Source organism: Limanda limanda, chromosome 11 (genome assembly GCF_963576545.1).
Source record: "Limanda limanda chromosome 11, fLimLim1.1, whole genome shotgun sequence".
In the NCBI taxonomy this organism is placed as follows: domain Eukaryota; kingdom Metazoa; phylum Chordata; class Actinopteri; order Pleuronectiformes; family Pleuronectidae; genus Limanda; species Limanda limanda.
The window spans coordinates 26332605-26355940 of NC_083646.1; the positions used below are offsets into that span (position 1 = coordinate 26332605).

The window sequence follows — 23336 nt, forward strand, 5'->3', positions numbered from 1 at the left end:
CCGTAGCCAGTTAGGTCTCACCTCAGAAATAGCCAAGAAAAAGAAAACAATTCTAATACTTTACAACCAGGAAACACCCTTTACATAAGTGAGGTAAGCAGCTCCATTGACGGATGCCAGCTGGGAAAGCACCTCACCCCTGTGAAGCCTGTGAGAGTAGCAGCCAACAGAGTAGTTGTTATCCACCTGTACAGTGTTCCTTGTTCTCTATGGCAGCTCCGAGAGATGATTCAAGCTCTGGGCAGGGCAGCATGAGTGTGTGTAGCCTTAAACAGACTAAGAATAGTCTGTGTGCACTTCTAAACACAATTATCTGTCTTGGCCAAGGGTGCGGCCACCTCAGTTGCTTGTGTTCCCAGCACAACTGAGCTCTACCTGTCAGGAGCTTTCCTTCATTTTCTGATAGTTTCCAGATGACTAAGACTGTGGAGTTCATTTTCATTTCAAGCAAATGTCTCGTATGGATTTGGGATGAGAGACATGACTCAGGGTACATGACTTTGAGAATAAAATTAAACAAGAAGAAACATAAGTAGCACAATAGAGGAGTAGTCAGAGCTGGTCAGAGACAAAGACAAAGAAAAACCTTGAGCTCATGCAAGTGATGGCTTCTATAATGGCCTGAGATCTCTCTATCTCTCTAAGGACTTTAAGATAAAGCCCTTGAACTACTAAGGACAACAGAAAAAACAGAAAACCCATAAAACATATAGCTACATTACTCGTTTTTTGCCTCTGGAACTGGATTTAGAGCTAAATATTTTCATTCTGCCAAGTCATCCACCTCACAGCTTCAACTTTATGGCCTACTTGTTATGGCCCTACCTTTTGATCACCAAGTTCCTTTAGCACCTCTTCTAACATTGACACTTTACTATTCCAAATGGATTTGATTTAGGGTGATAATACGATCTGCAGGTTAAAGTTTTTAGCCATTTGATCCCCAATTTCCTGTGTCCTCAATTTGCCTTACACCATCTGCCAAAGCAGGAAGAAGAGACACACTTGCCTATTGACGAATCTGTTGCACTTGAGGTGGCACTGTTGGACTTTAACCGTAGGAACTTCAAATAGCCTTTGACAATGACATTTTCACAGAATATTTAAACATTTTAGCCCATAAACTTATAATGTAGCATTTTGGAAAGAAAGTAAATAAGATTGATACCACTCTAATGTCTATATATTGAAATGGAGCCACTTGAAAATTAGCTTAGCCTAGGGTAAGACTGAAAGCAGGGGTACACAGCTAGCCGGGTTCACTCCAAAGTTAACGAAAATGGTTGCCAAGACCTCGGAAACACATTGATGAAGACATGGTATTTAATTTCTTTAATCTGCACAAAATCAGACAAGTATGTACATCATGTTCTGGTTTGAGGATAAGTTATGTGCTGCTGTTTTTGCTTGACAAATATGGCAACCTGCACCATATGTATGTACAGCAATTGTGGTTTTTACAACATCTTCCAAACCAAAATTGTCTTATTTGAACTCTTTTTGAAAGGCTTGCTAAAATTAGGCACCTAGTTATGTTTAAAGCTGGAGAGTGTATACAATTCCTGGCTTTACTTAGGAGTGCTGCTGTGTGTGGTCAAAGCAAATGATAAGGTTGGTGGTCAGTAAATACCTTTAAAATACTGTTTTCTATTCAACATGCTTTAAATATGTGATATGTGAGTTTTGGAAGGTTGGTGGTTGTTGAAAGGCATCTGTGATGGAGCTGGAGTAACAAAAATGATAAAAACAAATGAATGCAACTAACCACATTTTCTTTACCTTATGAGAAAAATGCATTAAATAAGTCATTACATCATAGAAATTTTGACTTATTATGCTGAACATGAGATTTACTACAACCAAATCTTCCTAACTCTTGGAAAGAAAGACATAAGATAATTTTCCTCATATTTCTTTAACAGGTACTGTATACTATATACACAGACGCACACTTGCCTGCCATAGCACACATACACACACATGGTTTTGCTGCTTACTTTAGTCTCTTTTTCTATTACTCTGAAGAGATGACAAGCTAAATGAGATGTAATGGGATAAATGGGTCGGCTGTATTGTACACATGTATTGCGCTTGCCTGTTGCTCCTGGATGCTCCGCCTCACGCTGCAGCCCAGACTGTAAATGCCCAACGGAAGCAGATGAGGGTGGGAAAGGCTATGAGGCAACAGTAGCTCCAGCTAATTATAAAAATGACTGCTATTATGGGATTAAATTTGTCCTTGAGGGGATATGGGAGTAGATATAGAGGCAAGCAGGCAGACATCCAAACAATCATACAGGCAAATCCCCTGACCAAGATTGTCTTTGTACTATTATTTTTTCGGTAAATTGAAGTCAACATTTGTGAACTTTACAGGTTTATTGTTTTGATTTATGAATTAGATGACAATTTTAATACCACTATTACATTGATCTCTTATCAGATCATGAAGAGATTTATGCCTTTTCTAATCAAATGCTGATATTTTGCAAAACAAACTTTTTCCTTTGCGTATGGGCCTCTTGTCTACACAACCAGTGCTTTAACCAGTGTACTTAAATGGAGCTTTGGAAAATCAGTTTCTGTGTACCTGTGTGTACATGTAAAACAGAGTGTTATGGAAACAATGATGTCCCAGCTGTCATGATTCTGCCGTTATGGCGATTAACTTTTGAAAAAAACCGTAAAGACTGTTTTGGTTCTGGTTTAGGATGCCTTAGTTTGTGGACATTTACCTGGGTTCTCCTTGTGTTTAGATTTGTGTTCATTCTGAGTTATGTTTTATTTTGAAATGATGCTCCTTGTGTGTCTACAACTTGATTTCATGCCTTTGTCCTGTTTTCCTGCTCTTGTGATCATCTTCACCTGTTTGTAATGTGTTTAACCTGTGTTCAATGCATCATCCCTGCCTCCCCTATGTCTATAAGTCTCTGTGCTTCCCTTTATCTTTGTCAGTTCGTCTTGCTTCTCGCGTTCCCCTTGTTCCATGTGGGTTGTGTGTGCTTAAACCTTTCCTGATGTTTCTCGGCATATTGATTGTTTGGGTTTAGATTTTTGGACTGTGCTTTTCATCTGCAAGAGCCTTTGCTTGAAAAAAGACATTTTAGTTTTTCCACCTAAATGTTCCTGCTACATTTGGGTCCTCCTGCTCACCACAATAAAACACCAGCTTACTTTGCATTCCCACTGTTGCTGGTGAATGAGCCTGCATCAGAAAAAACAACATGCCTATATACTAGTATTTCTATATTGGTTAACAGGGCTAGTTCGAATAACAACAAAAAAACTAGTGCTTGTAGTCATATTTATGCTCTCGTCTGGACAAATTTCAAAATCAAAGGTTATATGGACAAAGATAATTTTCCTCAAGGAGTAGAAAATATCCCATCTTTCTCCAGTAGTGTGGACAGGGCCTCAGTGTCTGTAAATGTCTGTTTTGCTTAAGAGATTCAGAAAGGGAGCTACTGATGAGTTGTTATTTTTCTTCTGTCCAGGAAAGGTAGCTGTGTGAGAACCAGTAACATAATCTCACTATCTGCACAGCTCTTATCTCTGTTTTCACAGAAAAAAACCCATACAAAATCTACAGCAATAGCTGCAGGTGAAGACACACAGAAACACACACATGCATGCACAACACACAGCATGGAGGAGTGTATGTTTTCTGGTAGCCCAGATTTTACAGTTTCATTCCCATATCTCCCTTGACTGTCTGTGCGTATCCCGGTCTGATGTCACCTGGAGTAACTTCAACACAAACTTACTCAGTCTAAAATGAGAGTCAGTGATGTCATCCTGGTAAATCTGCTGTTTGTTGTCATGTGGGGAGGGGCTTTAAGGGTCCAAATTCAGGGGGTCCTTTTATCTTCCACAGGTCCAGGCTATTCTTGATGTCTGGCTTTCTTCTTTAAAATACAATTTTATGAAAGCTTAACTTAAACTCCCTCATCAAGAGTCCTGTTTTCTCTTTAAGGCATGTGGAAACTGGCCTCGTTTTACTTTACTGAAATCTGACAGTCAACAGTTAGGAAAGTGAGAATAAGGGGCTCCTATGACTTTAACAAGCAGAGACTGTAAAACCAAACATGAGGATTAATCCCTCTTGACAGAAAAGGAGGAGTATAACACAAAGAACGAAGACGACTTGTGTCAGCAGTTCAACACATTGTCAACGGGGTCAGCCCTCTTGAAACCCACTACCTGTGTCACTTCTATCTGCAAGTGAAGCTGCAGAGCGGAACAACTCTTCATAAAACCCCTCTTCTTGCATGCTGTTGCATCATCTTGTGAAATTACCAGCAAGATCTCGCTCTGATATCAGTCCACGTCTCTGTGGGATCACATGAAAATGTTTTTGCTTGTTTTGGTAACAGTTGAACTTGGCAACCCCCTGCCCATTACAGCCCATTAAAACCTTGCCAGGAAATGAGTTGTCAACTTCAAATAAATATTGCCCAAAATAAACTTTCTGAGCTGCTCTCAAACATGACCCTGCCATGGAAAGGTGGCCGCTGCGTTGTCCAAGACTCGCTCATCGAGTGGCAGCCTCTCATTATCCATCTCCACAAGTAAAGGTCGCCTGTCCCAATGTGGCATGACAACTCTCCGGATCACTTCTCCACTCTTTGAGGTTGTGTGGCACATTTAAATATATGAGTCTATCCTCTAAAATCTGATTCTGTGGGAATCTGCCTGTTGGACACTGACACACAAAGTCAAGTTACAGTATTTCAGGCAGGTGCAGCATGTTCGAGATCTGATGAAATACAGGCCGATACTTTAAAGTCTGTTAACAATCTAACACGGCTAAGTGGCATCCACCTCATTCATCCCCATCACTTTCTCTCTACATTCTTCCCTCTGTAACACACACCTTCATATTCACCTCTGCTCTTAATATGTACACGTCATGCATCCCTCTCCTTGAAGTACCATGTGCAAAGGTCAAAGGTCACCCCTTCAGCTGTAATGGTTAGTTCAAGGGACTGTTTAGTTGAATGGAATTTAATGAATAGTTCCCGCAGACCTGTTTCCTACAGTCAAGAGACTACAGTGACATCTATTATTTTCATTCATACACCTGTATAACTTCTGCCTTGTCATTCTTAATCCTGCCCTACGAGAGTTGTAATTTCATCATAGTACAACCAGACACTGACTGAGTAATATCACAGTACAAATGAAGAAAATTGCAAGGTTTTGATTTGCTGGGGATGGATTTGCAGATTGTGTGTGAATCAACATGACAGGAGCTGTTGCTTGTGCTATGTAGGATCACACACATGGTTCACGTTATAGCCGAGACCTTAGTCTACAGAGAAACCGGTGTGTGTACATGTGTGCGGATGTGCTCACATTATATGCAGGATATATCTCTCTTCTCTCTCTGAATTTCACATCCACCAAATTTCAAGACATAATAAAAATCACACAAACTGCCTCCTCAATTTCATACATTAAGGCATCTAAATATAAAAGCCAACCTACCTATACATTTGTTATTCACCAGATGTAATTGTCACGTAATTCAATTTTGCTGTACAGTAAAGAGTAACCAGTTAAAGCTATGGTTGGTATTTCTGGAAAAGCTAGCAAAAGTAAATATAGTGAACCGATACATCCCATCCGAAGCCTCTTGTCAAATCTACGCCCCCAAAAAAACATGAAAGTGCACTGACAGAAAACAGCTACAAGCCAACTTTTCAGTCACTTGCTCGCTAAATTCTGACTATCGCCTCCATTTCAGCACTGAATGTCAATTCGTGAAGACTCTAGTCATGTGTTGTTCGAGCTCAAGCACGGTGCGCACAGGCAGGCAGGTTGGGTAGTGAAAGACAGGCATGAATGAAAATAATTGATTTTTTTCTGCTCTTCATTGTTTGGACTGGATTGAACTGAGCTGTGTTGGACTTGTGGGGGAGACTGACATGGACTTTGTATATATATGGATTGAACTCTGGACATTAAGACTGTGGGACACACACACACACACACACACACACACACACCATTTCATATTGGTTATTTAGTAGCTTCATCTGAAGTCAAGTCCAACATGTTCTTTAATGTTCCTTTATTTACTGTTCCAAATGTTAGTGTTTTAATAAAACCCAGGAATTTCATTTCATCCCATTTAACGCCTTCATTGACTGTGCAAATGCAAAAGAAATACCGAGCCGTGTCAACCAACCTCCAGCAACGAGGCACAAGGACAGTGAGGTCCCAACATCCCTGCTTGTGGCTTAAGTAATGTTTAAAGTCTTGTGAATAACCTTAAATTAAAATATCAAATACAGATATATTTATTTTTGTGAGCGTATTTTGTATTTTATTGGCATCATATCACAATGTTTGAAACAGTTTCTCTGGTAAAGTATGTGATTTGGTCCTTTCTCTGTCCTTCACCTTCATCATTCCCTCATCTGTTGCTCCGATTTCTGCCTCCATGTGTTTTTGCAGGAACTGCTGAAGGACCCTCTCTACATCGGGCTGAGGCATAAGAGAGTTCGAGGCCAGGCCTACGATGACCTGCTGGATGAATTTATGAAGGCTGTGTCCAACAGGTATGATAATATCAACCATCCTTTCATTTGCTCCGCTTCTCTCACGGGTCTGCAATTGTCATCATAAGACAGACAGGGCACGGTGCTCTTAAAAGAAATATGTTGAGCAGTTTAGCATGGTCAGTGTGTGCAGATGCTGCCAAACCTTTTGGGATTCAAGGGTCTGGAATCTCCGTCACCAGTGATTCAGCTGTAGCTTCTTTTGAAGTCGTAGTTGCTAGGCAATATCAGTCAAAAGTCTACTCACTCTCTGAATGGCATTAGCCAATTGAAAAGTGATCAGAGAAGTTGGAGCTATTTATTTTATTGGAATGATTTGCCCCAGTCAAGATGCAGAATAGCTAACCAGCTTTGTGGACAACAACTGAACTATCACCAGGCAACATCCATTTAAAAATTATACACAATAATCTGATCAAAATGTAGTATTTGGAAATGCAGTACTTCTGAATCTTATCTTATCTTAATCCTCTTCATCCCTTGAGGGCTATGAGGCATCAGTGAAATGCCTCCATCTAGGCCTGTCTTGGACTACATGTTGGGCTTCTCCCCAAGTCAGACCTTTTTTGTGTATTCTATGTGGTGTCAGTCTTTGGTATGCTGGCCCGGACATGCTGTAGTCATTGTATCTGCCAACATCTGATCTCTTGTACCACACTTTGGCTCTGTGTGACCTTTTAAAGTTTTTAATTTATATTGTTGATGTCACCTTATACGACACGCCAGCATTCTGAACCATAAAGGAAAATAGACTGTTCCTAGACTATAGCCTACTTTTTTGACTTCCAGATGCCCTGGAGTCTTGCTAATGCTCTGCATGCTTTCCAAGCCTTGATCTGATATGATTTTGTGCTGCAATTCCTTTGTTGACAAGGCTGCCAAGGTAGGTGGAGACCTCGACATAGTCAATGGGTTCACTGTTGACTGTGATGGCTGCATCTGGGTTGGCATTTATGGACATCACTTAGATTTTTTAAGTTTGGCGAAGGTGTTCAGCTTATCAGTTTCCTCCTGCAGGTTTAGTGTTATTTAGGAGAGAGCAGCTAGGTCGTCAGCAAAGTCCAGGTCTACAAGTTTGTGATCGTTATCATTCTGAATGCTTAGGGGACATGATGGAGCATGTGTTCAGAGATGCTTAGATGAATAGTGGTTGACATCTGGTCTGTGGAACAATCTGATTTGTCTATGGTGACTCCATTTATCCTGTCCAGGGAAAAATATCTGGTTATATCGTCCCTTACCACACATGATGTGAACGTTTTTCAGTCATGTTTACATTCAGCAGTGGGTCATAGAGGGGTTCATTCTTACTTCTTTGACTGGGGTGTGTTTGCTGTTCCATATTGTTACTCATTTAGTTTGCATGTACCAATATATGAATTGATTAAACTGACATTTGTATCTGTGATTCTCTTCAGAACTTCTCCCCAATATGTTTACTGCATTCCTGTCCTTAACAAGACTCCTGTAGCCGATTGCTTTGTATCTTGGTGCCACAGTAGCCACACACAAACACACACATGGGCCTGGATAAGCTTTGTACTAACCCAGAGAGACCAGAGTCCAGAGGGAGAAGCTTGGGTCTGGGCCCCCTCCAGCTGGCAACAGGAAGCCATGACACTAATAACCGGGTGGCTTCTCAACTACAGGGAACAGCGATGCTTTTTTTCCCCATAGGAGCCAGATTGGCGGAAAATGAATAATTATGGGCTCAGACATTGAATGAATGATTACAGCTCTGCAGTCTTTTAAGTAATATTCAGGTTTAGTCTTCTTAGAAACTAAACATGAACTAAAATACTTCAGATTGACTCATCATCAGTAAGCCAAAGTCTGGATAGATTTTTTTGATCTACGATTTAAAAAATGCTTAACACAGTGAGCAGTTGATGCAACCAGGAGTGATTGATTTCAGAACAGACCTCTTCTCCAGAAATCTGCTCCTGTTGAACAATCACCTATGTGTTGACTCGTTTTGTCTACAGGCAGAAATAAATTATCTCATAGTCTCATTGCTCCATGACACACCCAAAACACTTTACAGAGGATGAAAGGGGCTCAGCCGTGGTTTTGAAACTATGAACTCTGTATTTTCTCCCAGGGCAACCACTCACCATTTTGTCACATTTCATCACACCTCAGATTTTGATGGTGTGTGCTTTTTCTGTTTAAAAGTGCTGAGGGATGTGCTCAGAATGAAAACTTTACACAGTAATTAACAAAACAGTGGCTTAAGTCACACAGCAGTAACACTTTGACTCTATTTTGTATAGACATTCAGACAGAACATCTTCACACCTTCTTCTTCCAAGGTGTATCGACGTGTCAAAAAATTACAATCAATCTTCCTATCTGACTCACATTCACTAAAATGACAAACTATTCCAATAAAAGGCAAGGTTGGTAATCTATATTTACTTATTTAATCATCCAAAAGCCAACAATGTCTTTGTCTACCTGTCACTCTCGTCTCTCTCTTAAACTTTCTGTTGCAGTCAAGGTCCAAGCCCATTATTTCCTAAATGTACCCAGTAATTTTCTAAAACATCAGGGCAAAATCATTTTCAGCAAACATTGCTTGAACAAGTATAATTGGTGCATTTGTAGACACAAGATAAGATGATTACATGTATATATTAGGGAGCATGATATGAATTTACTGGCAGAGACGCAGTTCAGTCAGGAATATTTTGTGCCATGATATCTAAACTGTCACACATGTTTTATAGACTCTATATGTGTTTTACACACAAATCTTAGTAGACTGCAAAGACTACAGGAATGCCACAAACTATTTTAAACTCTTGGCACTGAGGGAATAAGGAAAAGACAGACCAAAGGAGGGATGGATGGATGGATGGATGAAAGGAGCAACAGAGGAGAGGAGAAAGAATGCAGAATGCGTCTTTGTCATTAATGACGGCTCGGGGATTTGAGAAATAATGTGTGCTGAGAGATGCTAGCTCTCTGGAGAGTAAGGTGGGGGTCGGGGGGGGGGGGGGTAAGGGATTTATTAAGACCGCAGCCACAAACCCCCTGAGGGACGAAGGTAACAGACAGCCTGTGTGTGTACACGAACACACATGTATGCACACAGGTTCGACAGCTGTGTTTGTACAGAGCTGCCTTGTCTTTGCCCCTCTTTGCAGAGTCCTCTACGTTGGTCATAAATGCGCTCCAACTGAAAGTATCAGTTCATACCTTTACCTCTGCGTCTAGTCTCCCCCTCAGTATATGGAAGTACATTGTAGGTCACATACTTCCTGTTCACAAGAGATTCGGATGAAGCCAGATTGTGTTTCCTAAAGGAGCTGGGTCTTTTGTTGAATCGCTCATCCTCCAGATTGGCCCAGACACAACACCAAAAGACTGAATGATTTGCCACATGCAAGCGCCGGGTGTCTCATGCTTCATGCTCTTTTTCACATTATCAATCATTATAATAATGCCACAAGCATTTACGCTCAATATATTGGAGTGTATTGTCAGTACCTAGAAACCGTAGAAGTACTGCTCCAACAAACAATGACAAAATGTTTTTTTCTTTTACTCAAATCCCAAAACTATTGTGAGGAAGTTTTAAGTCACAGTCAAAGGTTCTGAGAACAAAAGAGCTCTGTGTTATTCTGTAAGTGTGGTTCAGATAGTTTAAACAGCCCCATGACAGGAAAGGTTGGACTTCTGGATCTTCTGCCGTTCTTTTATTTTATGGAAGTTTGCATTGTCTTAATTGATCAATAAAAGTATCAGAGAACGTCAAACTAGACTAAATAAATCTTGATTGTAGCTCACAGATATTAAACAAACAGTTACCGCAATAAAAAAATTTTAGGATACATAATCTGAATGTAAAATTAAACACCAGTAATTGTTTTTTTTGTTTCTGCTCTACCTTTAATTTATTTGATTTATTTTAACAATGTGAATAGTTTGTATAACAGAATTTGATAGCATCTATTTCTTATATAGAAATACTAACAGTAAACTTTTTGGGTAAAGCCTCTGACCTTCCAGAAAGGGCATGGAGTCGGGGTATGGGAGACTACCTCTCAATTAAAATTAAAATCCAAAAATCCAAACTATTATTTGTTACTAAAAGATTATACTATGGCTTATTCACAGCCACAAAGACTAGCAAGCTCTCAAATCCTGCCTTTAACTGAGACGGTGAATATAACAATGCAGCCAACGGAAGGGTTCGCTCTCAAGTCTCATGTTAGTCTCATGTTGTTTAGATGCTCCATCTATTGACCTGACTGCTCACAAGAGATGCAATTTGCAACTGGGGCAAAATAAACTCCCTGTGAGATGAGGCAACCTTGAGAGGAACCTGTGCGCTCTCAAGGGCCCGCTTCATCCTGAGGGCATGGGGTCATTGACCTGCTCCAGGCCATGGTACATGCTCATCATCCTTCAGCCCCCCTGGCCAGGGTTTTCATCCGTCCTCCACTGGATATATTGGTAGGATCTGTTGATCTCAACCTCAACATTCATCCTCATCCTCAGATTTCCCTTGAACTCTACCTTTTGTCTTGATAAGGGGTGGTATGTGAAGTAATTGGTAGGGTAGTATGTTGAGTAATATCTATAGGGGTAGAGTAGAATGTAGGGGCAGTAAAAGAAACCGTGAGCATGACCTCCCAGGTGTTCTGTTTACATCATTGGCGATGGGACCTTGGGGTGGGCCAATGCTTTCACAGGGAGACTCGCATGCACTAACCTAAACAGCACCCAGATCAGCTACCCAATGAAACCTGAGTAGCATTTTAAGAACCAAGGGTTTTTGCTGTCACAATTTAAATTCTTGCACAGCAGGGGTGGAGAGGCATTTTCTTGCCCGTTCTCTCATCCCAGTGACAGATATGAGAACTTTCCCACAAGCTCCTTTTTAATCTCCAAGCTCACTGAGCAGACTGGTGTTGACAAAGCACTGGAAAGACATGTAAAGTGATCAGTCTTTCTAACAGCCATGAAATGTTCAAGCATCTCCATTAAACTGACCATGTCCTAGTTGGCAAATATAATGGAATTTCTCAAACTTTAAATTAACTGTAATACAGATATATGAATAGATTTAGAAGTAGTTTACCATCATTCTAAAAGCATGCACTATGTTTAGATATGTATTTTATCCATTGATTCCACATATCTCTGTCTGTCTGTCTGTTAATTTTATTGGCTTTCGTCTCGGCATGTGTAATGTTCAGGGACAGAGTAAGTGCAGTGTCGAAATTTGTTACGATTTGGTAACAGTAATTATGTATACCAATAATATTGCTGTTAATAATTTGTACCAAACAGGAGTTTAATTGTTTGTTGTTATTGTGATAATTAGTCATCCAAATGTCATTTGCATAACAAGTTAATTATATTATAAGTACTTAACATTGACTTTTCTTGTGTTTTTTGCCTTATTCAGCCAATCCATATGTAAACCTTGGTCAAGTCTATTCAAATTTAATTTTCTATTTACCATCTGTGAGGCAGACAATCCTTCGAAGAACTTCCCAGGTTTTGGCAGTTTTGGTACATTCTATATACAATCTCTTTCCCACGCCTTCCATCTTTCTCCTCCGCTGCTGATAGATTAATAGATTGATTTAATGGATCCAGCACTGGCGGGAATATGGCGTGTGTTTTTCATCTTTTTGGGTGTGCCCTGGCTTGGGTACTGCCCTTGAGACTTAAACACAGAGCATAATCTGCTTCTTTGTCCAGAGAACTTTTGTTATTCAGAGGGTTGTCAAGGAAAGACTTCCAAAGAGCATATTGAGCAATGGACACAAATGGCCTCCTACACACACACACACACACACATGTTTGTTTCACTATCTCCACAGGAAAAACTAACTGACTTACTGCATTCCCTACACCTTTACCCATACCTCATAACATCCCAACAAAGGCCCTGTACCAATTCCTCTCCTTTGGTCCCACCCCTAGATATGAAGTGCCCTTCGCTGGTAGTAAGGCCACAAGGGAGAGGTCTGAAAAGTCTTCCCCTAGGAATTGGGACACCACTTGCTACGTCATCAGCAGCCAACCAACGTTAATACAGTGACAAACACTATCAACTAATATTATGACATTAACAACCATTTCAACCAACATTATAATAGTGACACTGCGATTGTGGCTTAGGGGTAGAGTGGTTGTCCTCCAACCAAAAGGTTGGGGATTCAATCCTCAGTGTTCCCCATCTTCATGCCGAAGTGTCCTTGGCAAGATACTCAACCCCTAACTAATTGAAAGTAGCTTTGGATAAAATGACATGTAATATAATTACACATCTGATAACTGCAACGATGGATCAACGATGGATCAACCCTGTCCTGCAGTCTGCAGGACATGGTTGATCCATCGATCATTACACAGTCAATCAGTAAGTCAACATGTAGTCTGGACCCATGGGGACCTCAATTTTATCCTCATCAGTTTGTCAGCATTCAGTTTAAATCCTCACCAGGATCTGAAAAAAAATACACACACACACACACACACGAACACACACACATGCACACACACAAACACACACACACACACACAGTAGCATAAACAACCCCTCTATCTTTATTGGCTCAGACCATGAACCAAAGATGACTCTTTTTGCATTGGGAAGATGTTTCTTTCTTTCTGAAGTCCTAAAACCACACTGTGTCCTACTGTGTGTTGTATGGTCAGTGAAAGCCCATAAAAGTGCACATGTTCACAGCTCAGTCATTTTCAGATCCATGTCAAATGTTTCTTTTTTCACTCGATAAAACAAGAACAAAAATCTATGAGTTCAGTGTTTGGCAGGCAGCATAATCCTCTGGCTTTATCGTGTGATGAGAATAGTTACAGGAAGTTCAACATGTAGTTTGACTTCTGCATAAAATACATCCCCAAGTCCTCTTCTTTAGACTCCACTTCATGAGCAGCTTGGGTCTATGTGAACTAACCTGACCTCTCACGTAGCGACATGCACCGTGCTATCCTAGAGGGAGCTGTGCTGGCATTTGGGATAGGCCACATCTATCCTGTCGCTTGTTGCCTGTCTCTGTCTCCTTAAGCCCAAACACAATAAAAACATTTATAGCTCCCTTCTTGGCCTCATTATTCCTCCTCTTCACACAGGTTCTCTGTGCTTTAGTGCTGCTCTCAGCTTGATAGAAAACACATTTCTCTCTTTGACGCTACTGCCGTGTTGGCAGTAAGTCAGCAGAGCTGTCAGAATCTGTATTAGGCGTCAGTGTCTTGCAGTGTGGCAGAGGGAAGGACATACACTGACCCTCCAATAGCACTCTCTGATCAGGACATTAAGTTTTATTATAGCTGAACTCAGGTTGCTTCTCATGCTGCATTTCTTTCTCTGTGTGCTTCCGCTCAACATCCTCCCCCAGCTGAAAATAAGCAGTTTAGCAGCCACTGTAACAAGTAGGAAACGGCTTTTTTGAGATTTACATGACTTTTTCCAGAGTAGGTGTTAGGTGGGGTTTCATAAAGAAGCTGGAATAGAGCAGAAAGAAAGAGAAAGTGAGAAGATAGTGAAGGAAAAGAGAAAACAGAGTGAGAAACCTTAACTGCAGAAGGCGACTGTGTGAGGAGAGAATAAAAACATTCATCCCCCTGTCACCTCTCCTGTTGTTCAGTTAGCTCAGTGGGCTGCAGGTGTTTCAGATGGTTTCCTCTGTTTGCTCAGCCTGTTCTTAATTTCCTCTCTCACTCACTGACTGAAACATGAGTGCTGTTGTTTATAAAACAGGTTTAAGACAACCTAACCATTGTTTCTATCTGTGGAATTGACTCAAGCATTACACTGCTCATCTTTAATTTGAGTCACAACACATAGTTATCCCATATTTCCTGCTTTTGAAATGTGTATTGAAAAATAGTCAGTTGTTTGGTGTACTGCAAAGTCTGAGCTGCAATTATAGCTTGTGTAAGAATTTTCCTCGAACAGAACACTAGTAATTGTCTTCTCCTGCCAGTACAGTTGTGAAGTGGGAGTGGACCCTGTTCTTGAAGTGTTTGAAGTGTCTTCTCGTTAAAAACATTTTATAAACCATATTCTCTAAACTCAGAAACACATCTCTCCTGGTTAATGTAATGCTCCTGTAGCTTTGTTTAATATATGTTCCACATTTGTAACAATTTTAACTTCTGTCCGGGAAATCATGCTCTGTCTGTCATTTTGCATGGTGGGCAGGTCTGAATACTATGAGCCTAGGGCACCATTGATGTGGCATTATAGCTCCATTCAAATTTAACTTTTGAGCTCATTGTTGTGAGATGGGATGTCGTGTACACAGAATGATTTGTGTTTGAGTGGACAAGTTTGGAGAACAAAACATGGACTCTGCCACATAGACTCATAATGTAGTAAGCTAGCAGGCAGGAAATGTAATGCAGGAAATGCAAAGCTCTAATCACATTTTGCCTTAAATTTACTATACAGTTAAAGAAAAGAAATACAATGTATTATCTTACAACTCTTATTTAACGACTTCCATGGCCTCAGCCATTTCTGAAAACATCTGCAAGCTCATCTTGACTTGTGAACTCTGAGGTCTTCAGAAAACCCTGAGGTCCAGGGTCATGAATAGCTACCGCAAGAAGGGGCTGGTCATATGGACTCCATTCATTAAAACGACCCCATTTGAATCTAAATGAGTAACAGTTGGTCCTCATACTTAAAGCCATTTCTCTGCACTGGAAAAAAGTACAAGAATAACATTCATGTCTGTGCAGCCTGTTCAAATGAGTACATTAACCAAACCGCCAAACAGTGTTAATGCTAGATTCAAAGACTTCTGACCTTTGAATACTACAAGGATTATCTAGTGCCACCTTACAATTCATCAACAACACTGTTTATTTATATTTTTTCAGCTTGCATTATCAGGATGGAGTACATAATCACTTTTATATGATATTTAACAAAGGCATCCAGACCTTTTGAACAGGACAAAATCATATAGGCAAAGTAAGCCTTATAGGCTTGTTATCTAACTTTTAAGCGAGCAGTTGCCAGCCCCAAAAACTTAAATAAAAAATGAATTTTCTTGCTATCACTTAAAATCAAGGACCTGTCAAATTACCAAGAGTTGTGAGAGCAAAATGTATCGAAGTTTTCTGGTGACAGCGTTATATTTATCCTGCAGGAACAGGACGGTTGAGATGCTATAGCAGCAGAATGGTTGGAAGCTAAGCAGGAAAACCATCTATCAATACAGAGTATGACAAAATGAGGAAAAAAGACTATTGCATTTGGAGCCAGATTAAACATATTTTTGATGTATACATTATTTTCTTCTGCACTTTTATCAGTGTTCATTTTTCTACTTTTTATTCTTTCTTTTGGTACATGTTTAACTGTTTATAATCGTTGAGCCTGAGCAGCAGCAAGCTCCCTGCAATTATTTGATACATTTCAGTTTCATCTGTTGAAAGGCTTGGGATCTTGCTGTTGCTAAATCTAATTTACAGACTCATAACACTGGTTTTACGGCTTATTTTGTTATATGTTATTGTAGGGGCTTATTGACGCAGGCTCCTGTGTGTGTGTGTGTGTTGACTACATTTGATAGGTGGTCTGAGCAGCATGGTGTTAAATTGAACACTGCTGTTTTACTGGGGACTGGGTGGGCTCTGCTCTTTTCTTTCAAATTTGATGTTAATAGGATCCAGCTCCTTTTGTGGGGGTTTGACCTTCTCTCCTGAAAACTCATTGTGAGGTTCTGTCAAACAGCTGGGGAAGCAGGTGTCAGCCTGTTAAATGTCCATTAAACAAAACGCAGCACAAAGTTCTGTGGCTTTAAAGTCACCACTTTAGACATAACTAACAAAAGAGATTCCCACTTGTTGTCATTTGAAACATGCTCATATAGCTGTCACTCAGAATATTGTGATTACAATTTGAACATGGTGGCATTGAGGAGTCGACATCCCCCCTCTTCATTTATCACCCTGTGCCACGTCATATAGTGGAAGAGCGCCCCCCTCTGGACTGAAATAGTGCTTGAAAGCAGAGGCTCCTCTCCCAGAAAATTACCTCTCACATTACTTGCTTTAGTTAATTTCGGTAGGTCTTCTTTTGGTTCACTCAAAGTAAAGCTGCTCTCTTTTCACAGGTATGGGATCGACTGTCTGATCCAGTTTGAGGACTTTGCAAATGTCAACGCTTTCCGTCTACTGAGCAAGTACCGCAACAAGTACTGCACATTCAACGACGACATCCAAGGTAACCACATGATCAGTGTAAAAAATATTAATACTATTGGCATATATATTCTTTGTTTTTCAAGTTAGATTAAGTCACATTTTTCACTGGAACAATGAAAGAAAAAGAGGGAAAGAAATGCCACAGCTGTACCTCACTCATATAAGCTTGTCGTGTTAATCTAACTGTACCCTGATGTGAATAATTCAACAAAACTGTGTTGTTGATTCTTCGCATTTATCCAAAATTGTTTTCTTAAATGACACTGTTCACTTCAGATATACACTGACACCTCTCCCCTGAAGTCCATGCAATGAATGCTAAGATAAAAGTTGCAGAGTGTAATTATGTCTCATCCCGTAACACTGCAATTTAGAATAGAACCCACATTCTTTTATAAAGCTTCATCTCACAGAATAGCACGAAAACCCTCCCCACACAAACATCTGAGGAGAAAGCCTCAGTATAACTCTCTGGGCTTATCCAAGTGATGACTCCACAGTTTCCCCTTTTTGTAAAAACACACTCGTCTTTAACACTTACACACGCTTGTGTTGTGAATGTTACAGAGAGTTAAAATGTCATTGTCTTTATTAGCTTTCTGGGAACCTGGATGGTGAAACTGGGCAGTACAGTCTTACACTTTTTCCAAATGATAGTTCAAAGTGCCCAGTGAAGATGTATTTATAAACATGTTTTTATCGTTTGTTATTCACCAAAACACATGTGTTTATCCATCAGTACTAACACACATGATTCTTGCAATTCCTTCCCCATAAAACAATTCTCAAACTCATTTTAAATACATTGTTTCAAACATCAACATTTGGTTGATTGCAGTTTGTTCTTTTTCTTGGCCCATTAGTGTTGATCACGATACTGTGAAGAGCCAGTGTGATCACAGGCTCAGGGACTCACTCGAAAAACATCTTTAGGAGAGTTGATAAAAACATATTTATTGACTGATACACATATTTTTCTTGAGTTTAAAAAGTCAAAAACAATAGCCTCATGTTGCTCATCTCATGAAGAATATCATTAATTGTAGGTTGAACTCTTCAGTGATGCTCATGTGTAACCTTCAGGTACTGCTGCTGTGGCAGTAGCTGGACTCCTGGCCGCCCTCCGCATCACCAAGACCAAAATGGGTGACCACACCATTGTTTTCCAAGGTGCAGGGGAGGTAGGTGCTTTAAGTTAGGCTGACTATGTGTATTTGTCTGCTATGGAACTGCCAGGGAACGTCTACATGTCCTCACCCCTCTGTTGTGTTATTTTCTGTCAGCTCTTTACTGTATCTGTTAAGGCAAAATGATTACTTTAAGAATGAAAAAACACAACCATGTCTCCCAGTGAAATATGGGGAATTTTACTCCTATTCTATTGAGAGAAAAATACTCAAAACTATATGGCACTCAGTAGAGCTCATACCCCCGCCAACGCCCAAGAATCAAAATTCAATCAATCTTCACCAAATATCACATATTAAAAAAAGGGACATTCATTTTTTTACTCTACATGTGAAATCTCATAATGTTCAATTAAATGGAAAGAAAATCCTGGATCCACCTTCTGATCTGGATGCACATCAACATTTAATGGGTTCTTCCATGACCCATTCTGCATCCTTCCATTAAGTTTCAATACAAATATGTTGCGTTGTTTTTGTGTTATCTTACTTGCATGCAAACAAACCAACAAGTAATCAGACAGGGTTGTAAACATAACCTCATTAGAGGTAATGATGTTGGTGTTCCATTTTGAGTTGAGTGTGGAACAATTAATTAAAGTTATGATTCATTATCATTTCTCCCTTGTGTCTTGCTACCAGGCAGCCATGGGGATTGCTGAGCTCATCACCATGGCCATGGAGAAGGAGGGACTCAAACAGGAAGAGAGCTTGAAAAAGATCTGGATGGTTGATTCCAAGGGTCTCATTGTCAAGGTGACTTGTCCAGCAAGCATACAAATATAAACACATGCAACCTACACAGGCATCTAAGCGCCGTAGCTGACCTGAATTAATGGTCCAGTATTAATCTATTTGCTTCAATGTATATAGATGCTTAAAAAAAAAACTATGCCAGGAAGTATGAAAGATAGAAATATGGAAAGATTTACTTAAATTATTTCTGAAATCAATAGAAACATGAGAGACTGACATCAAACGACAGGTTGAGAATATGTGAGGGTGGATCTTCCTGAGCAGTTGTCATCACTGCCTCCTCCACTATCCAGAAAAACACATTTCCTCTGGTTTGTTGATTTCTATGACAGAGGTCTTTCCTTGGAATCACTGCAAAAGAGCTCTCCACGGGGTTATACATCTGTTTTCTCCACAATATCCATGTTATTTATTATTCCTCCCCCATACCTTCACCTCCTCTTCTCTGTTTTTTCTCATCCCTCTGCCTTTCATTCCACCTTCTGCCATTCTCATGTGCATCTTCTTATATCTCCCCTGTCACTCTCTTGATCCAAAGTTGTGATATTTACAAAAAATCCATCATTTTGTGAGCATTAAACCTAAATCTGTTGGCTGAATATGTTGAATTCAGCCATGTTTTTTTGTTTTTTTGTAAGTGTTTAGTGTTTCCACAGATGGTTTTATGTTTTTAACGCCCCCCTCTTCACCTCAGGGTCGGGACAACCTGACTCATGAGAAGGAGAGGTTTGCTCATGAGCACCCACAGATGAGGAAACTGGAGGATGTAGTCCGGAAACTCAAACCCACAGCAATTATTGGTAAAGCAACGTGCATGTTGTTTGTCTCTACTAGAGATGAGCCGGATACTCGGCTGAAACGAGTATCCGGTACGGATAAAGCACTTTTGCCGAGTACGATTATTATACGAGTAATCGGAGTCATTATCTGTGCTCGGACTGAATGAAAATCCTCACACAGCGTCACAGCGCTCCCCTTCACACACGGCTCTGCTCACTCACTCACAGAACAGCTCTCTGTCTCTCAGTCACTCAGGTTCATTGCGCATCCGGACTGTGTGTGTGTGTGTGTGTGTGTGTGTGAGTGAGATGCGAGGGACGTTCACTGTCTCCCGGAGAAATGAACACTCTGTGTTTTTAGTATAGAAACACGTGAATTATATTTGTTCACAAGTCATAATGACTGGTTTTGTTATTTTCACTTTACATTTACACTTACTTTACAGTAAAGTAAACCTCTATTAAATACAGTACAACATGACAGTATGTATGGTTTGAAATTGTCATTTATTATCACACTGGCATTTAATTATCACGGCAAACAATTACACTGCACTAAACTTTAAGTGTTAATGTAAAGTGAAAATAACAAAACCAGTCTGTATGACTTGTGAACGAATATAATTCACGTCTTTATATACTAAAAACACAGAGTGTTCATTTCTCCGGGAGACAGTGAACGTCCCTCGCATCTCACTCACACACACACACACACACACACCCACACACACACCTGGTGTGAAAATAAATTTAAAAAAAAATAAAATAAAAAAATCATAAAAAAATGTCAAAGATAAAAAAGAGGTTATGTTGAACCAGCCCACTTCCGGGTTAAATCACACCCACTTCCGGGTTAGGCCCCGCCCACTCCGAGTACGGATACGGATACGGATAATTCATATGGTTAACAGATACAGATACAGATAATGCTGTACTCGCTCATCCCTAGTCTCTACCATCATGATAGATACAAAAGAACTTCCTTGTCCAACGATAAACACAGTTATTGTAATAAAAATAATAACCCTAACCCTGACTTCAAGTGAACCGGAAAGGAATGGTTGTAAATTCACTCATTATCTACTAACTACTATGCCGATGGAGGGGTGGATGAAGTGCTTGAGTCCACAAAACACTTTTGTGGACTCTTTTGTGGAGTTTTAGGTGTAAACAGTGCTGCAGTCAAATCCAATATAGAATCAGAATATGGCTACCCTTTCTTCAAACAAAAAAAACAAAAACATAAAGACGTTAAATGCCTCCATACTGTTCCTGTGGTGTCATCCAAGTGTCCTTAAGCCACAACATTCAGATTTGAATAGAAACGGCATCATTTACATCATGTTTTTAGCCTTAACATCATCTGACCTCCTCCTCTGGAGCTGCCTTCACATTCACATGCACACACTGCACATCAGCCCCCCCCCAGAGCATGCGCAGGGTGCGCGGTCGCATTGCTACATCTGCTAGCATCGCTTCTTCCGGTAGAGGATATTTAGGCAAAAAACATGGTGTAAAAAATCATTAAGTCATTTCTTTTGTTTTTTTTTATGTTTTAAAAATCGATGATTATGATTGATAATGATTCATATTTGATCAAACCTGTTCTAAATGTAATGTTGTACATTGATGGCTTTGTGTGTCAGGTGTTGCCGCTATTCCCGGAGCGTTCACCGAACAGATCATCATGGACATGGCGTCTTTCAATGAACGCCCTATCATCTTTGCCCTCAGCAACCCTACCAGCAAAGCTGAGTGCACTGCTGAGCAGTGTTACACACTGACACAGGTACTCACTCTACACACTCTATATAGCTATGAATTATTTCTGTCTCTTATCTCTAATAAAACAATGGCTGAATACGTACTCCTCTGTATTGCAGGGGCAGGCCATCTTTGCCAGTGGCAGTCCCTTTGACCCTGTCACGCTGCCTGATGGGAGGACATTCTATCCTGGTCAGGGAAACAACGCCTACATCTTCCCCGGTGTGGGCCTGGGCGTCACAGCATGTGCCATCCGTCAAATTACAGAGGAAATCTTCCTTACTGCAGCGGAGGTAACACACAGAAAATTAATGTTTGGAATTGTACAGCTTTGTAACTTTGTAAATTGTCTTTACTGAACCTCCACTTAACCTCCTTAAGTCTCATTCAGGCCACATCTTGAGAATCGACTGAATGTTTTGAGAATTTCATTTAACTTTAGATACAACAATGGAGAAAGAATTTCCCAACTTATCATTTTCATAATGAGACTGAAAAAAACAACTAGAAGTCATACACTAAAATCTAGTAAAAGTACACAGGAAACTCAAGTTCAAGTATTCAGAGCATATATTGTATATTGTATCCCTGCATCATTATTATTGAAGGGTAAGTAGCATTTTAAAGTTGTTTGCCAATTTCTGTAAAAATTGAATCCATGACAATGCTTTATATTTTAATATATTAATAATTAACCATGTTGTCAAACATCCCTTGTTCTCATTATATCGTTTTTGAGATCTGAAAAAAAGTGTGAAAGTATAAAACTACTAATGAATAAATCAATAATAATAAAACAAGTACTTGATTGACTCAAGGTTATGAAGGATACAGATCATCCCAAAGCTCAGGCTGATCTATAACATCACATTTAAAACGTTATTCTTATAATTGATGTTATATTTGATCCTAGTTATTTTTTTTTTTTCCATATTGTTTATTTATTTAACCACAACTGTGTTCACTGAATATGAATGGAAAGTGGCAGCGCAAACTGGGACTCATGTAGCATGTTATATAGTTTCTCTCTGTGATAACAGCAACGTTATGTTTGCTGTTTAACAGACTCTCGCTCACCTGGTGACAGAGAAGGATCTGTCAGAGGGACGGCTGTATCCGCCTCTCTGCTCCATCAGGGACGTCTCTGCCAAACTGGCTGTGAAGGTGAGGGCTCAGTTTATATAAAGCAGCACATGTAGCCCACCACATCTGTATGACTACGTTTAACTTCAACTTCCTGTTCATTACAGATCATGGAATATGCCTACGAACACAACTTGGCCTCACTTCGCCCGGAGCCTTCCGACAAAGAAGCGTACGTGCGCTCGCTGACTTACAGCACCGACTATGACGAGTTCGTGGTGGACTCTTACCGCTGGCCGGCCGACAGCATGACCGTGCAGTCATGCAAACTTTAATACACTGGACAGAGAGACAGAATGAGCCCTGCAGGGACAATCTAACTACTGATGGGCAATACCATCACAAGTCGTTTGAGAGAGGATGTGTGCAGAATTTTCTGATTCATATATTACTGTGAAATGTATGGTGGCAATACAAGAGCCAATACTGGAACGCTTCATACTTCTGGTGGGTCTACTTTAGGAGGTATTGAGCTTTATTTCTTGTTATTAGCACCTTCCCTACAATAGTAGAATAGTAGTTTACACAGGTTTGTAATAAATAGTCCATCATTTATTAAGTACAGATGAAATGGAAGCTGATGAAATGTGAAACAGATGCTGTTTTATTAAATTGAGGAAAGATTGGAATAATTTTACAATAATATATTTAGAGAAAATCTTTCAAAGGAAACTTTTTATTGTATTTTATCAGGCAGTTACTTTTTGACTGTGTAAGATATAACCCCCAAACTCTTTGTCAAATAAAAATGGTTTGAAATAATGTTTTCCATGTTTGATTATTACATCTGTGCCGACAAATGAAAAAGATGCACTAAACTGTAAGTATGTGCCTGTGTACAGTACAAAGAAGATTTATAATAGAATGTGAGCAGCCATCATTAAGTTGGTCTCACAGGAAGTCCTGTTCCTAACTTCCTCTCTCTGACATCTTTGGTGTAT

General features: G+C 40.0%; 1 protein-coding gene across 2 annotated transcripts in view; it reads left to right on the top strand.

The window, feature by feature from the left end:
• Positions 1-23116, top strand: part of me1 (malic enzyme 1, NADP(+)-dependent, cytosolic) — an 82202-nt gene extending 59086 nt beyond the window's left edge. For both annotated transcript variants that reach the window (XM_061081108.1, XM_061081107.1), the window contains exons 6-14: positions 6460-6563; positions 16676-16785; positions 17850-17947; positions 18596-18709; positions 19404-19509; positions 21135-21277; positions 21372-21545; positions 22318-22416; positions 22503-23116. In XM_061081108.1, coding sequence (XP_060937091.1) covers positions 6460-6563; positions 16676-16785; positions 17850-17947; positions 18596-18709; positions 19404-19509; positions 21135-21277; positions 21372-21545; positions 22318-22416; positions 22503-22670 — 1116 coding nt within the window. In that variant the 3' untranslated portion in view covers positions 22671-23116. The remainder of the gene's footprint in view (positions 1-6459; positions 6564-16675; positions 16786-17849; positions 17948-18595; positions 18710-19403; positions 19510-21134; positions 21278-21371; positions 21546-22317; positions 22417-22502) is intronic.
• The last annotated feature ends 220 nt before the right edge of the window (positions 23117-23336 follow it).